General features: G+C 39.1%; 1 protein-coding gene across 1 annotated transcript in view; it reads left to right on the forward strand.

The window, feature by feature from the left end:
• LOC114248513 (paired box protein 6 homolog) overlaps positions 1-13,304 on the forward strand; it is a 45,541-nt gene extending 32,237 nt beyond the window's left edge. The window contains exons 4-6 of the mRNA XM_089732363.1: positions 11,373-11,651; positions 11,739-11,923; positions 12,072-13,304. Coding sequence (XP_089588489.1) covers positions 11,373-11,651; positions 11,739-11,923; positions 12,072-12,629 — 1,022 coding nt within the window. The 3' untranslated portion in view covers positions 12,630-13,304. The remainder of the gene's footprint in view (positions 1-11,372; positions 11,652-11,738; positions 11,924-12,071) is intronic.
• Positions 13,305-15,136: the final 1,832 nt, after the last annotated feature.

Genomic DNA, 15,136 nt, shown 5'->3' on the forward strand with positions numbered 1-15,136 from the left:
GTAGGAAAGGTTGCGGGGAGTAAGCGTTTAGCGCGACGGTTGCGAGTGGCCCCCTGCCGGTTCGGACACCTTTTTACTCCGTCTACGCCGCGGGTGCCGCCTGATTGCATCCGATCTCATCGTTTTATGTTCCCCATAAAGCCAACAATAATTCATTTAGACGACGTGACGCCACTCACTCGTTAACTAATTCCAATCGTTCAGGACGTGATATTTTGAGACGTTCGAATCAAAGTTCCGGTTCGTAACTAACCATATGAACGTATCACAAAATTATCGATTTATTTTCAGTGGTACTACTTTTGTGTAATTTATTTTCGTAGGTACTCATTTTAAAGTTAATTTGTTGCTGTATGTTTGAGAATAGTTGTTTTTTACTTAATAGAATTCACTTCGTCGTTCTATTTTTCTGTGCTACAAATACTAACTGAAGCTTCGTGGCCTAATGGATAAAGACTATCAGTGCTTTCGTCTCGAGCGTAGTAATAAATCTCACTTAAGTACTTTGACTCTAGAAGAAGGTATTTTAATTCTAAATACGTATTTTTCGCATAAGTTTCCACATCTCCTACAAAATAAAGTAACATTTTGCAAAATTCGCATTCGCCTCATAATTACTTGTGCGAGCGCGGTGTTCGTTTGTTGGGCCCATACTCACATAGATTCCCTCCAAATTTGAGAATTTTGCTTCCTTAAGTTAGCCGTCGGAGTCCATAGTACGTGAGGAATGTAGATCTTCAAGTAGATCTAGGTCTTGAATCCGACGATATATGACTACAGCATTGTAACATCATGAGGGATCTACTAAATCCCCTTTCTGATAAAGTTGGAAATGACCGTTATGATTAAACATAAGCTTAATCACACCTAAAGAAAGGTGGAGCGTGAGCTATTTTGCAAATAATAGGTTGGGGAAAAAGTTTCTTCGCATTTTTTAAGAAAATTCACAATATTTTTTAATATAGTTTATTTACATTTAACTAAAGTATGTAGGTACCATTTTGTTCGATAACTTTTGCCATCTTGTAGGTAAGGACATGATCCCATTGCTATAGAAAATTTGGGGATTCTGATCAAAATAGCGCGACAATTGGTTTTGGCAGTCCTCTCGTGATGTTAACCTGACACTGCTTAAAGAATTCTGAAGAGACCGAAACAGGTGGAAATCTGAAGGTGCAAGGGCAAGACTATACGGCAGATGCATTAACACCTCCCAGCCAAGCTCTCTTAATTTTTGCTGAGTGGCCAAAAATGTGTGAGGTCTAGCGTTATCATGATGAAAAACCACACTCCTTCTTTTGATTAATTCGGCCGCTTTTTCTCAACTTCTTGCTTTTATCTCATAAGTTGTTCGCAGTAGAGTTCAGAATCGATGGTCCTGCCTGGTGGTAACAGCTCATAATGAATAATTCCCTTCCAATCCCACACCACACACAGCATCACCTTGTTGCGAGTTAATCCAGGTTTCGCCACAGTCTGTAAAGCCTGGCCGGTTTTTGATCACGACCTTTTTCGTCGACAATCGGATCACGTACGATTAGAACGTGCGAAAAAGGTCGCAGAAGGACCAGCTTCTTCAAAAATGGTTCGGTTTCATTACGTCGTAATAAAGAATCACAAACGAGTACACGGTTCATTAGGTTTCTTTCAGTGAGCTCGTGAGGTACCCAAATATCGAGCTTTTTTGTGTACCCAGTTTTTTTCAAATGCGCCAAAACTGTTTTGTGGTCAATTCCCAGTTCTTGAGCTACGTCGTAACTACTGATATGCCGATCTTGCTCCACTTTTTCAAAAATGGCGTCCATTTTATCCGTAATAGGGCGACCAGAGCGACGTGCATCTTTGACATCAAAATTTCCGGATTGAAAACGCTTAAACCAAATTTGTGCTACTCTCACAGACACTGCACTTTTTTTGCGGCTTGCGTTGCATCTTTACTTTTTTGTTGTAAAATTTTCAAATGTATCGAATTTCTTCATTAGATTCACTCATCTTGACAGTAGGAAAAATAAATAAAAGTCACACATTTTCCTAATTTGACTTTGGAATTACGAATTATGTATCTTCTTTTAAACTTTTAATGATACCAAAACCAGCCAGAAACTAATAGTATAGCCGAAGAGATTTTATTACAAGTTCATAAATACTATAATGCGAAAAGACTTTTCCCCAACCCATTAAACCAGAATGAAATACGGCTTTTTTTAAAATTGTTTTTGCTTTTTTTTAAACTTCTTTATTAGCGAAGACGCCAGTGATAGTGGCTATTTTTCTAGTTGAAGTTACTGTTTATGTTGAAACTATTAAGGTATTAAGATCTAGGTATACTTACGTAATTTCCGACACAATTAACGTAAAATAATTATCTGCCTTGAGGCTGTTTTACGGGAAATGCTTAACTTAACATAATTATGTACATTGAATATTTCAATACTAATATCGTTAATCAGAAGCGAATAAAAATAATGTCAAACAAACTTTAACGAAAAAAAATTAAATAGCCGCAACTGCCAATACGATTCGTCAGTAACTAATTGATGTTAATTTTGGAAAGCCATATCCGTCGAATTAAGGGATCACGGGTCTATCGAAGAACCGGTACGAGTAAAACAAACAAATTCATTCCGAACCATTAGGCACGAGATCCGACTGTTAATGTCTCAATTTAGAAACGAGCGTAAATCTTCAAAGGCGTGACAATTACTGTTACTTCCCGGCAGTACAAACAAAAAGGTTTTCCGTCAATTATCGATAAATTAACCCGATTAAACAGTCTATAGCCAGACGGCGCCGTGGAGCTTTATCTTTGGACATGCCACGCTTTTAGGCAGGTACCCTCTTAACAACTAAAACGCAAAACACCTCGTTTAGTTTTGAAAACGATATGCTTTTTATTAGGATTCTGTTCGATGAGGCTTCATCCTATTATTTACTATAAAGTATTTTTCGGGTTGTTTATGTTTTCAGTAATTACTGTAGGATTGGTAAGAACGAAACGTATGAAAAGAGTTTGGAACGGAGCTTTAAGATATGAGTGACAGACAGCGGAAAGAAAAGGGATAGAGAATCACAGACAGAATGACAGAGAAAAGGAAGATGGCGAAGACGATTAAAAAATGAGCAAGGCGTAATAAAAGTTTTTTTTTTTTATAGCTTAGGTGGGTGGACGAGCTCACAGCCCACCTGATGTTAAGTGTTTACTGTAGCCCATGGACATCTACAATGTAAATGCGCCACCCACCTTGAGATATAAGTTCTAAGATCTCAATATAGTTACAACGGCTTTACAACGTTACAAGGGTGGGGCCCTTCAAACCGAAACGCATCACTGCTTCACGGCAGAAATAGGCAGGGCGGTGGTACCTACCCACGCGGACTCACAAGCGGTCCTACCACCAGTAATAGTAAAAGTGTTAATTAATTTTTAAATTATTATTATAACAGAAGATTTTGGAACAGTGGAAGTTTTATTTTATGCGCTGCGATCCCTATTCTACATTACCAATCATAAGATGCATAAGACGCCAGTGATAAGAAACGATCTATTGTTATAAATAGAATAAGGGATTTTAGGTGTATTAAAATGCGCGATTCTATTGCACATTCGATGTATTGTATTATATTATAATACAATGTCAAGTCATTTTTTGTGTATGATCTGATTTGAGTTCATCAGTCACCATGTTAGATTGGAGCTCACATTAAGCTGGGGCTGAATGCCATCACAACATGAATGCCCGTCTGTGCTATCTATGTTCTGAGCTATCGACACAGAAACTAGAGTTAAATATAATATAAATTACGAACAATAACATCCTAGTCTGTCAGTATTGCTCAGTAAATTCGAGGCTCTGTGGTTTCACGGGCCGCGGAGAGCGCCACCTGTCGATGCCCACATCGTTGTTGGAGGCGTCCGGATAGGGGCCGGGGTGCAGTTGAGGTACCTCGGCCTCGTGTTGGACAGCCGGCTGGCTTTTCGTGCACACTTTGTGGAGCTGGTCCCTCGATTGATGAGGACGGCCGGTTCTTTGAGCCGGCTGCTCTCGAATATTGGGGGACCGGATCAGGTTGTGCGCCGCCTCTACGCGGGGATGGTGCGATCGATGGCCCTGTATGGTGCGCCTGTATGGGCTGAGCCACGTAACCGGGCCGCTATGGCTCGGTTTCTGCGCCGGCCGCAGCGCACCGTTACCATCAGGGTCATCCGCGGATATCGCACCGTGTCCTTCGAGGCGGCGTGTGTGTTGGCGGGGAAGGTGTAACGCGGCGCCATCAAGGCGGGCTCTCGGCCCGCTGACCGAGGGAACCGGTGGTCGTGACGCTGGCGGCCGCCGGTCCGGCGTCTGTGGGACGGCGGGATGGATGTAATGTGCTCTGCGTCAAACTTATCCCGCCGTCTCAATAGCTCCGACTGGGTTCCGGCCCGGTCCGGGGTGGGGCGTTGGTTGTGAGCGGCAGGAGTTTTTAGTGAGGTTCAACTCCCACATACCCCATCTGCCGCGCGGGTGGGGATCCGGCGATTTTCTCCTGTGGAAAAAAAAAGTCTGTCGGTATACCGAGTAATATCATTCGCATAGTGGAATGCTTTCTTTTTGTCATTCCCTTCATAAATTGTAATTTAACTTATATTGTAAACATGAAAATTTCCATATTTGGATGCTTGTAACTTAATTACGGAACAATGGCCGAACGGATCTGGACCGAACGAAAATCGCGCAAATATAGTTTATATCTTGGATTAACGCATAAGATAGCTTCTATCGTAGTGAAATGCCCAGGAAGCCGCGTAAATTTGCTATGATAACTATCATAGTGTATTCATTTTGTTTTTTTTTTCTCCTACCTTAGCCGATAGCCTTGAGAGGCTATGTCAGTGTAACCGGGCGAGTATTTGAGCTCATGGGGCTCAAACCTGACGTTGTTGCTTACACGAACCCTAGCAAGAGCCTTGCTTCGCAGAATCTACCACCGAATCGGAAACGCGACCCACTGAGAACGTGTCATTTACGTACCAACAGATATGCAGCTTCTAGTTTATTTACAAGAGAGTGAGACAAGCAACTTTTTAATTCAGCAAAATGCTAAATGTTTCATTGTTTTTGAAGTGAAAACTTCTTTAGAATCGTTGTGATTTCAAACCGGATGCAACGGAAAAAACGACAGGTAAGAGACACAAATACAAAAATGTGTAGGATGAAGCCAGCAAAGAATGAGACAGAAATATACATACTACATACATACTACATAATACAGCGTCATCTGTGAGATTTTTTAATACTAACGTGTGTATGAAAGCTCTTGTAGTGAATTTTAATTTAGGATTATACGTGAAATTAAAATATCAATTCACAGAGGGCGCTACCTTACAATTATTTACTAATGACAAAATTTTACATATACTTAAGACGTTTAGGATAATTGTATTTTAATTTTGGAAGGTTTCACTTCTACCACGTGTGAATTGCACACATTTTGTTTTTTTTTTAATTATAAAGTTAAGGTGCGTGCAACAGCCGGATACGTCTAGTTGTATTACTATAACTCCTATCCTAGAAACTAGAAACCAATCTTACTCATATGTGATCATAATACGTAATACCAGTAACTTATACCAGTACTGAGCTATAGAATCTGTGGGGCACGGTTTTAGTGATGACTCCTCCTTGCGTCGGTTTCCTCATTACTGAGGGTCGTGGTCATGGCCTTAAAACAGTTTAAATGTTTCTCTGTCCATGACTCTCTTGGGATGTAATTGTGGTGGGTTCCCACGTCCTTTAGTGATGACATTATTACTAAATTGTGGAAGCCGTTCCTGATAAGATTTAGAAGAAAAAATGATACCTGTCCCAATTATATGGATCTCAGCTAATTCTCATCACCTTATGTGACTGCAGTGAATGTCTTACTAATTAGGCTTCGAAAGCTTATAGGAAATATGAAGAGTTCTGAGGAATTCTCCGAGACGATATCTTCCAAAGCATACCGGGCTACCCTGACATCAGAATGATACGCTTCCTGAGCTCATTTTTTTTGTACATAAAATATTAAACATACAATATAACAATGAACTGTAATACAATCCACTAAATTAAAATTTTATTCTTTATTTCTATAAGAAATATTTATTAATATCTTATTTCTATAAGAATTAACTTCTAGCAGATCCGCGATAAAAGTATCGGTGTAGTAAGAATATATGTAGAAGAGCAATAGAGATGATTTAAATATTAAAGGTATTAATTCACTGTTACGTTGACTCATGGGCCGGCAGAGGTAGGTAGGTATTAGTACCTTGCCTATTTCTGCAGTAAATCAGTAATCCACCTCTGCAGCAAAAATACATCCAGCAAAATAAAGACTATTTCGGTTTTCGTGAGTCGTAGAAATAAATAAAACCACTTTTATTGTTAATTTTTACAAATATTTTATATTTTTCGTGCCACGAAGGAATTTGAGCGAAACTTCGGAAATAATTAGGTAATACATATAATGACAACAACAAACGTAGGATTACCACACTTGCATAGGTCATGACGGAACGTATGCAAGTATTGTAAAGCGTTAACTTGTTACGACAAAGGTTTAGGCAGTGTTTTACCAATTGTAAGACTATAGCTTGTGGATCGTATTAACTGAGGTGTTGTTTGATAAAATTTAAAGTCGGGGTGCCCTCTTTAGTTTCTCTTTAAGGGTGCGATCGTCAAATCAGCCGCTCAATCACTAGCTTTTTTTTTCTATCAATCTCTAATACGTCTATCGCCCACTTCAAACTATGGCATAACCAATGACATATGAAATGGCATATTTGGAAGAAGAAAAAAAACTAAAAACATGAACAAAACGAAACAGCTCTTAAATGCTTCTACCCGTTTAATAGAAGCGGACTCCATTGTGACTAATCATGATTAAACGGCTTTAGACAAATTGCATGACCATGACTAGGCATGTAAGCAGCCGAGCTCGATCCCAAATCATTAAAAGAACAATTATAGATATCGCATTCCCACCTGCAACCTGTTGGTGGATAATGATCTCTCTCTAAACAAATAGTAAAACTATACCCATTGATCGCACCTCAATTAATGTTAAAGTGACGTACGTACGCAGCATATAGAATAATAAAAAAAAAACATGAAGCAATCAATGGCGATGTTGTGTGTTGACTACCTTCATTGTTCTGTAAGGCAGACGTATTGAAATGGTTTCATTAAGTCTTCAAATATTGCAAACTGTTCTCAATTGAAACTCAGGAGATCCATACATCAGGTAAAATATAATTTGAACATCAGATTTGTTTTTTTGAACTACGAAAATATTAAAACTGAGCCTATTATCTATATATTAATACATGAAGCAAAAACTTTGAATCCCTTTTTACAAAAATTGCGCGGACAGAGGAGTATGAAATTTTCCACACTTACAAAGAATATAGAGAAGAAGTGCACAATGCTAATATTTTTTTTAAATAATGCATAAAAGATACATGAAATCAATAAAGAAAACATTACACACACTACATACCATGTATTTGACGCACACACGCATGCATACTATTTATTGTCAAACTTTTGTTCTTGATGTCTGTTGTCAAATTGAGAATAGATTAAATATTGTTTGTCTTTGTTAATATTTTTTATAGTGTAGTCTTGGCGAAATTTGTGATTATAGAAGTATAAAATACAATGATAATAGTGTACAAACTTATAATTCCAATTAGTTATAGTCGAATTTCGACTACTGCGGGACCTCTAGTAGGTATCTAAAAATGGAAAAACATCGCGTATTTATGTAGATCGGCGTTCTCGATACCTCCCGGTATGCTTGTTAAGAGACAAAAACCAATTTAACCGTTCTGTTTAAGATCATTGAAAGTTTTTGTGGTCTATGAGAACAGAAGACGTGGTACATTAACTAGCGGAGACGCGTCGGTGAGCTCCCACAAAACGTTAACAGATTTTTAACGGTTTGTTTTATTTAAAAAATAATAATAATAAAGTAGTTGCCATTATAATTAGAGATTTTGGCCGGTAAATGATGACTAGTCACCATTATTCTATTCTCAGGCATATCAAGCTTTTGACGTCAATTCTGGCGTAGAAGGCGATTCTATCGAGGCATCATCTTAACGCACTGATTATAAGGCAAACAAATTGTATGGAGGGTAACGTTTTGTAATTTTAGACAAGTTAACAATGAGTGGTGCTTCGAAACTGATCATTACCATTATGCTGTATAAGGCTTTGTGTTTTGAGTAAATTATAACAGCACCGTTTTGTGTTTTATTCGACACGTCAGACATTGCTCGCGTCGACGCGCGTTCCGACTTCTCTCAATGGGACTTTTTTTTTTTTTTTTTTTTTATTGCGTAGATGGTTGGACGAGCTCACAGCCCACCTGATTTTAAGTGGTTACTGGAGCCCATAGACATCTACAACGTAGACGCGCCACCCACCTTGAGATACAAGTTCTAAAATCTCAGTATAGTTACAACGGCTACCCCACCTTTCAAACCGAAACGCATTACTGCTTCACGGCAGAAATAAGCAGGGCGGTGGTACCTATCCGCGCGGACTCACAAGAGGTCCTACCACCAGTAATTACGCAAATTATAATTTTGCGGGTTTGATTTTTATTACACGATGTTATTCCTTCACCGTGGAAGTCAATCGTGAACATTTGTTGAGTACATATTTCATTAGAAAAATTGGTACCCGCCTGCGGGATTCGAACACCGGTGCATCGCTTCAACACGAATGCACCGGACGTCTTATCCTTTAGGCCACGACGACTCCATTACCAACGGTGACCGCATTAAATTGAGCCTCAAAATCGCGATGGTCTCAACAATTTTTGTTTGTATTACTGTGTATAATGTATTATTTGTATTTTGTATTATCTATACTAATACTAATATTATAAAAAGGAAAGATTTGTGTGTTTGTTTGTATTGAATAGGCTCCGAAATTACTCTGAACCGATTAGAAAAATTCTTGCACTGTTTGGAAGCTACACTATTCCCGAGTGACATAGGCTATAATCTTTTTTGAAATAAAACAGGGATCCTTACTAAAACTCCAATATACCCACCCAAGGTGTAAAAAAATTACCTAAAATATTCTTTACATCGCGTGCCCTGCGAAAACTATTGATGATAGAAAATGGACTACGACTTAGAACAAAAAGTTTTTACGAAAAGTCTAACTATTATAATTATGCCGCAATAAGTGTTCTTTTATTTAAAAAAAATAAAACAACGTCAAATATCATTGAAGTTTTTGTTAAAGACCTGAGCGGAGCCGGTGCGGGCCGTTAGTCAAAAATATATTTAGAGCCTTTCAGTTTTATTTATTATGGGGGTCTTATGATAAACAATACTTGACCTTATTTTCGAATTAAAGCGCAATTTTCTTAACTAGAACGATACACGGAAATATTTATGCGTGCTACGTGTAAAGAGCTTCTATTAAGCAATTATATTGAATTATTGTTCTGACAATAATTGTCCGAAGCCAGCATAAAACAAATGACATGCTTTGAAACGGAATGGATCTTGTCGGGGTAAATACAAGCAATTTGCTTTTGAACATTCAAGACGATGAATGTAGTGTCGCTAATGGGACTATTGATTCCACTAAAGTATTACTAAGGCAATTGATGGTGGCTCTTTTGTCACCATTAATTAAATTGCGCTTTCCAAAAAAAAAAGTATTGCAATGTATCTCAGCAAATATTTTTTCACTAAATAATCTATTATATTTCTTTATAGCTACAGTCTGTCGTTATTGACCAAAATCAGTAGTAAAATAATATTTTAATGAGGCCAATAAATTGCGGAATAATTTTATAATAATTATATATCATTGAAAGTCTGTCTAGCAAGATCGTCGAGTTTAGTTGCTCAGTAGCTCGACGAATTCAACGACAATTATTCTCGGGCAGACTATGATTAAATTATGGTACTTATTTGTAGTATTTCCTGAAAATTGCATGGGATGGTTCTTCAAGGCTGCGCTGGCACGCGATCCGACTGCACGCATTAAATGTATTATAATGACCACCGATTTAAAATGACGCATTGGTTTTAACGCGCACTTCTATATATTTTGTGCACATTCTCGGTCACTATTAGGTAAAAAAATATATTTAGGAAATTTTCAATTAAAGTAATGTTTAGTAGTAAATTTTTTGAAAGTTTTCTATCCCCTCTGCTAAAATCTAAAGCTGATGGGACTCTCTCCAAGCCTTAGGTTTATTTATTATATTTCAGAGATTAATTGAATGCAATAAAATTGTGTATAGATAGATATTGGATGAGTTCAGCTGATCTAGGTAGTAGGTGCTAACTCGGCTCCGGCGGGGTAGTACAAAAACGGAGTGGGGCTTACCCCTCATATACTAGTATTCATAATTAAGATTTCTTGGTTAAATGAGTTTCAAGCGATTGGAACCAGGGCTGTCGAAACTATATACCTTTGAGCTTATTATTTTATTACTAAATTAACTTCCAAAAGCTGGAGGGCCGCTGAAAAATATATTTTCAAACACAAAATACTTCCCGGGAATTTCCTCAATAATAGTAAAAGATAGCTTCACTTTTAAATTATGTCATGGGAATGGAATGTTACAAGAATAAAGATAAATTATACCAAATATTGATTAAAAGTTTTGACAAAGAATTCTATTATCTAAACTATTTATATCCAAAACTATTTATATCCAAAACTATTTTCTGATTAAAGCATGCGTCGCGGACTGCATGAAAACAAGCCGTAGGCCACATGCGGCCCGCGGGCCGTTTTCTGGATAGTCCTGGTATAGACCATTGATCATACGAACGGAACGGCTCTGTGCTATAATAATGTCAAATGGGAGTTGCTGATTAATGGCAGCGGTGGACGAGCTCACAACCCACCTGGAGTTAAGTGGTTACTGGAGCCCATAGACATCTACAACGTAAATGCGTCACCCACCTTGAGATGTAAGTTCTAAGATCTCTGTATAGTTACAACGGCTGCTCCACCCTTCAAACCGAAACGCATTACTGCTTCACGGCAGAAATAGGCAGGGCATTAAGTACCTACCCGCGCGGACTCACAAGAGGTCCTACCACCAGTAATTACGCACATTATAATTTTGCGGGTTTGATTTTTATTACACGATGTTATTCCTTCACCGTGGAAGTCGATCGTCAACATTTGTTGAGTACATATTTTCATTAGAAAAATTGGTACCCGCTTGGGTTTCGAACACCGGTGCATCGCTCAACACAAATGCATCGGACGGCTTATCATTTAGGCCACGACGACTTCAAAATTGAAGAGATCATAGTTATATCCCCTCCGATAGTTAAAATTCCATTATTATTGCCGTAGGTGTTTGCACAAACGCAACAGCGCCGAGCGTCTCGTCAATTAACAGAATACTAAGGAACCGGGCGGCCGAACGAGCTGCCGCTGAATTCGCCAGGGCAGCGGGCTATGGGCTTTACGCTGCCCCACCTCCGTATGGAGCATTTCCGTGGGCTGGTGGGGGAGGTGTGTGGCCTCCTGGGACTCTGTCACTTCCACCCGGAGTTCCAGGGCCACCAACCGGAGTACCGCACCCTGACGTTGTACAACAAGGATATTTGTCCTCAGGACGAGGGCTTATAGGTAATTGAAATATAATCTTTAAATATGACAAAATATCACATTAAACAGCTTGTTTTAATGTCTAAATACGCCTTTGGTGTTTTACAGATGTGGACGGAGACGATTCAGGGTCTCTTGATGGTGAACAGCCAAAGTTTAGGAGAAATCGTACGACTTTCAGTCAAGACCAATTAGAAGAGTTAGAAAAAGAGTTCGAAAAGTCACATTATCCTTGCGTTTCAACGCGAGAACGACTCGCTTCGAAAACGTCGCTATCGGAAGCACGGGTTCAGGTAAACATCAATGTTTGTGATATTAATCTTTAGGAGATTATGTGCACTTGTGCTTAATCCTAGTAATGCTTTTTAAAAATTCTTATATTGATACTTTGGATTAATTGAAAACATGTAACTAATCTGGTTTATTTACCGTTACTGACAGGTTTGGTTTTCCAACAGACGAGCAAAGTGGAGGCGCCACCAGCGCATGAACCTCCTGAAGCGCGGTGGCGGCTCCTCCCCCCGCCACCCCGCCCGCTCTCCTTCGCGCTCCCCTTCTCGTTCTCTGTCCCCTCCGCGCGGACCCTTCCCCCCGCAGATGGGCGGCGAGAACAGCGCATTCAAAGCGCTCTCGCATCAAGATACAAACGCTCTCAAGGCACTGTCACATCAAACGCAATTCGATAGTAACGCGCTGAAAGCATTGTCGCAACAGTCCGCCTTCGACGGCACGTTCAAGCCTCATCCCGCGTTGGAAAGCAGCGCGTTCAAAGCGCTCGTACCGCACTCGGCAGCCGCCGCACTCTTGGCGGCACAATCCATACAATTAGCTCGGGGATACGAATCTCATTCCGACTCAGATGAAGAGATAAATGTACACGATGAAAGCGATGACGAAGGTGGCAAGAATAAGAGTTTAACTAGATCTCCGAGTCCGAATCGACATCGACCGCCAGTCTCTAACGATATACCTCTACAGCTCACTAAGCATGATCGCTAAAACTTTACTCGATTTTAAAAGGAAATTAATAAATTTGTAAGACCACATTCTCAACACGTCAAACTTATAATGCTGCTAGGCAAAATAGTTTTGCAAACATTGTAAAAATCGTTTGTTGATGAAATTAATTACTTAAAATGTGCACACTGCTCACTGTGATTCAAGGCTTTTATTATTAATTGTTGATTGTTATTATTTCATCAACAGTATAGTTTGGATATAGTATACCAAAGTATTTAAGTTACATACAATGAATATTTGTTATGAAGAGTTCCTAAACTGGTGAATTTCATGTCAGTTCCATCGGTAATTTGTATTGTAATACATTTAGATAATTATTGTTTTGTAACTTGATATTTATTGTTCAACATATCACACATTCCATTAAAAAATATTTTCTAATCATTCCTTTTTTTGTAAATTTTCAAAGAATTTTTGGGTATTCAATTATTTTTAGAATTATTATATTATATCGTTTTAGTTCTAATCATTTGCGGAATTCCTGTGCGTTACATAATTTTAAGAGTGTAAATATTGTTGAATGTTTTTTTTTTAATTACTGTAATAGCACTATTTATTATTAATTAATTATTACTGTATTATATAGTAGACGTTTGGAATTTTTAACTGGATGTCTAAGTATTATAAAAATAAAGCAGTAAATTTTATGTTTGATGAATTGTTTTAATAAAATCTGTTCCACAAAAGCACTTTAATCATTAGTTCGTAATTATTTTAATCTGTTGACTGGGTTAGTCCGTAATAGCTTACGGCCCACCTGGTCTTTAGTGGTTATCGGAGACAATAAACATCACAACATGAATGCCTTGAACCGATTCGAGATTTGTTGTCAAAGTGTCAATTGAGTTGTAGAACGATTGTTCCTTCTAACTAATATAGATAACTGCTTTACCACAGAAATTGGTCAGTTAGTCGTATTTATACACAATACGTTATACTAACAGCAAAAGAAAGGCTTGTTTCCCTTTTTTTTTATATTGCCCTGCCCTTGTAGGCAGAGGGCCCACCTGATGGTGAGTGGCTACCGTCGCCCATGTACTTTCAGCAATGCCAGGGGTAGAGCCAAGCCGCTGCCTTAATACTCTCCACAAGCCTTTGATCTCATATATGCCAAAACTTAGGTATTTACCGACTTCAACCACTCGTCGAACCCACCAGTTAATATCAGCCACTGGGTTTTTTTCTTAGTCTTTTGCGTTCTTGGCGGAGTGGTCGTGGTCATCAGTTCGGGAGGTGGTGCGCTTCACAAAAAATCGCCATTCATACTGCTATTTATATTGCTATCGAATAAAAGGCACGGAAGTTTTTTTATTTTTTTATTGCGTAGTTGGTGGAAAAGCTCACAGCCCACCTGGTGTTAGGTGGTTACCGGAGCCCATAGACATATAGACATCTACAACGTAAATGCGACACCCACCTTGAGACATGAGTTCTAAGGTCTCAGTATAGTTACAATGGCTGTCTCACCCTTCAAACAGAAACGCATTACTGCTTCACGGCAGAAATAAGCAGGGTCGTGGTACCTACTCGTGCCGACTCACAAGAGGTCCTACCACCAGTAATTACGCAAATTATAATTTTGCGGGTTTGATTTTTATTACACGATGTTATTCCTTCACCGTGGAAGTCAATCGTGAACATTTGTTAAGTACGTATTTCATTAGAAAAATTGGTACCCGCCTGCGGGATTCGAACATCGGTGCATCGCTCAACACGAATACACCGGACGTCTTATCCTTTAGGCCACGAATATTTAATACTTCAGTAATATACGCTCTCAGTCTTTAAGATCCCATAACCGTAACTGCAGATCAAAATCGGAGATATCATTATTACAATCTGCTAACTTACCCGATAATAGTCCACAGACAGCTTTAATTGTAAACAATTTTAGTTTAAAATTATAAATCGGAAATTCTGAAAAGTATGTAGGTACTTGTGAAGACAACTATAAGAAACCAAATGCTAGAACTCTAACCGCAATGGTTAATATTAAACATTTATAATAAAAATTATAAAAGTTACATACATGCGATATGAAATATATTATATAGTTGATGAAAAATTCTCATTGATATTTGGTCGTCATAGTACCTATTTAAGGGTTTGCCTAACGGTCTATTAGATTCGCAACAATGCCAGCTCAACGCTCTGAGAGGTGCCCTCCTCCCGGGCCTGAGCGTATTCTGTTACGCAGAGGACACGTTGGTCGTGGCCCGGGGGAGAGTTTTGCTGAGTCTGCCCGTCTTGCTACCGCTGGGGTGGCCGTTGTCGTCGGCAAAATCAGGAGATTAGGCCTCGACGTGGCGCTCAGTAAATCCGAGGCCATGTGGTTCCACAGGCCCCGGAGAGTGCCATTTGTCGATGCTCATATAGTAGTTGGAGGCGTCCGTATCGGGGTCGGGGTGCAGTTGAAGTACCTCGGCCTCATTCTGGACAGTCATTGGACCTTTCGTGCTCACTTTCAGAACCTGGTACCTCGTTTG

This window comes from Bombyx mandarina, chromosome 13, assembly GCF_030267445.1.
Source record: "Bombyx mandarina strain Sakado chromosome 13, ASM3026744v2".
In the NCBI taxonomy this organism is placed as follows: domain Eukaryota; kingdom Metazoa; phylum Arthropoda; class Insecta; order Lepidoptera; family Bombycidae; genus Bombyx; species Bombyx mandarina.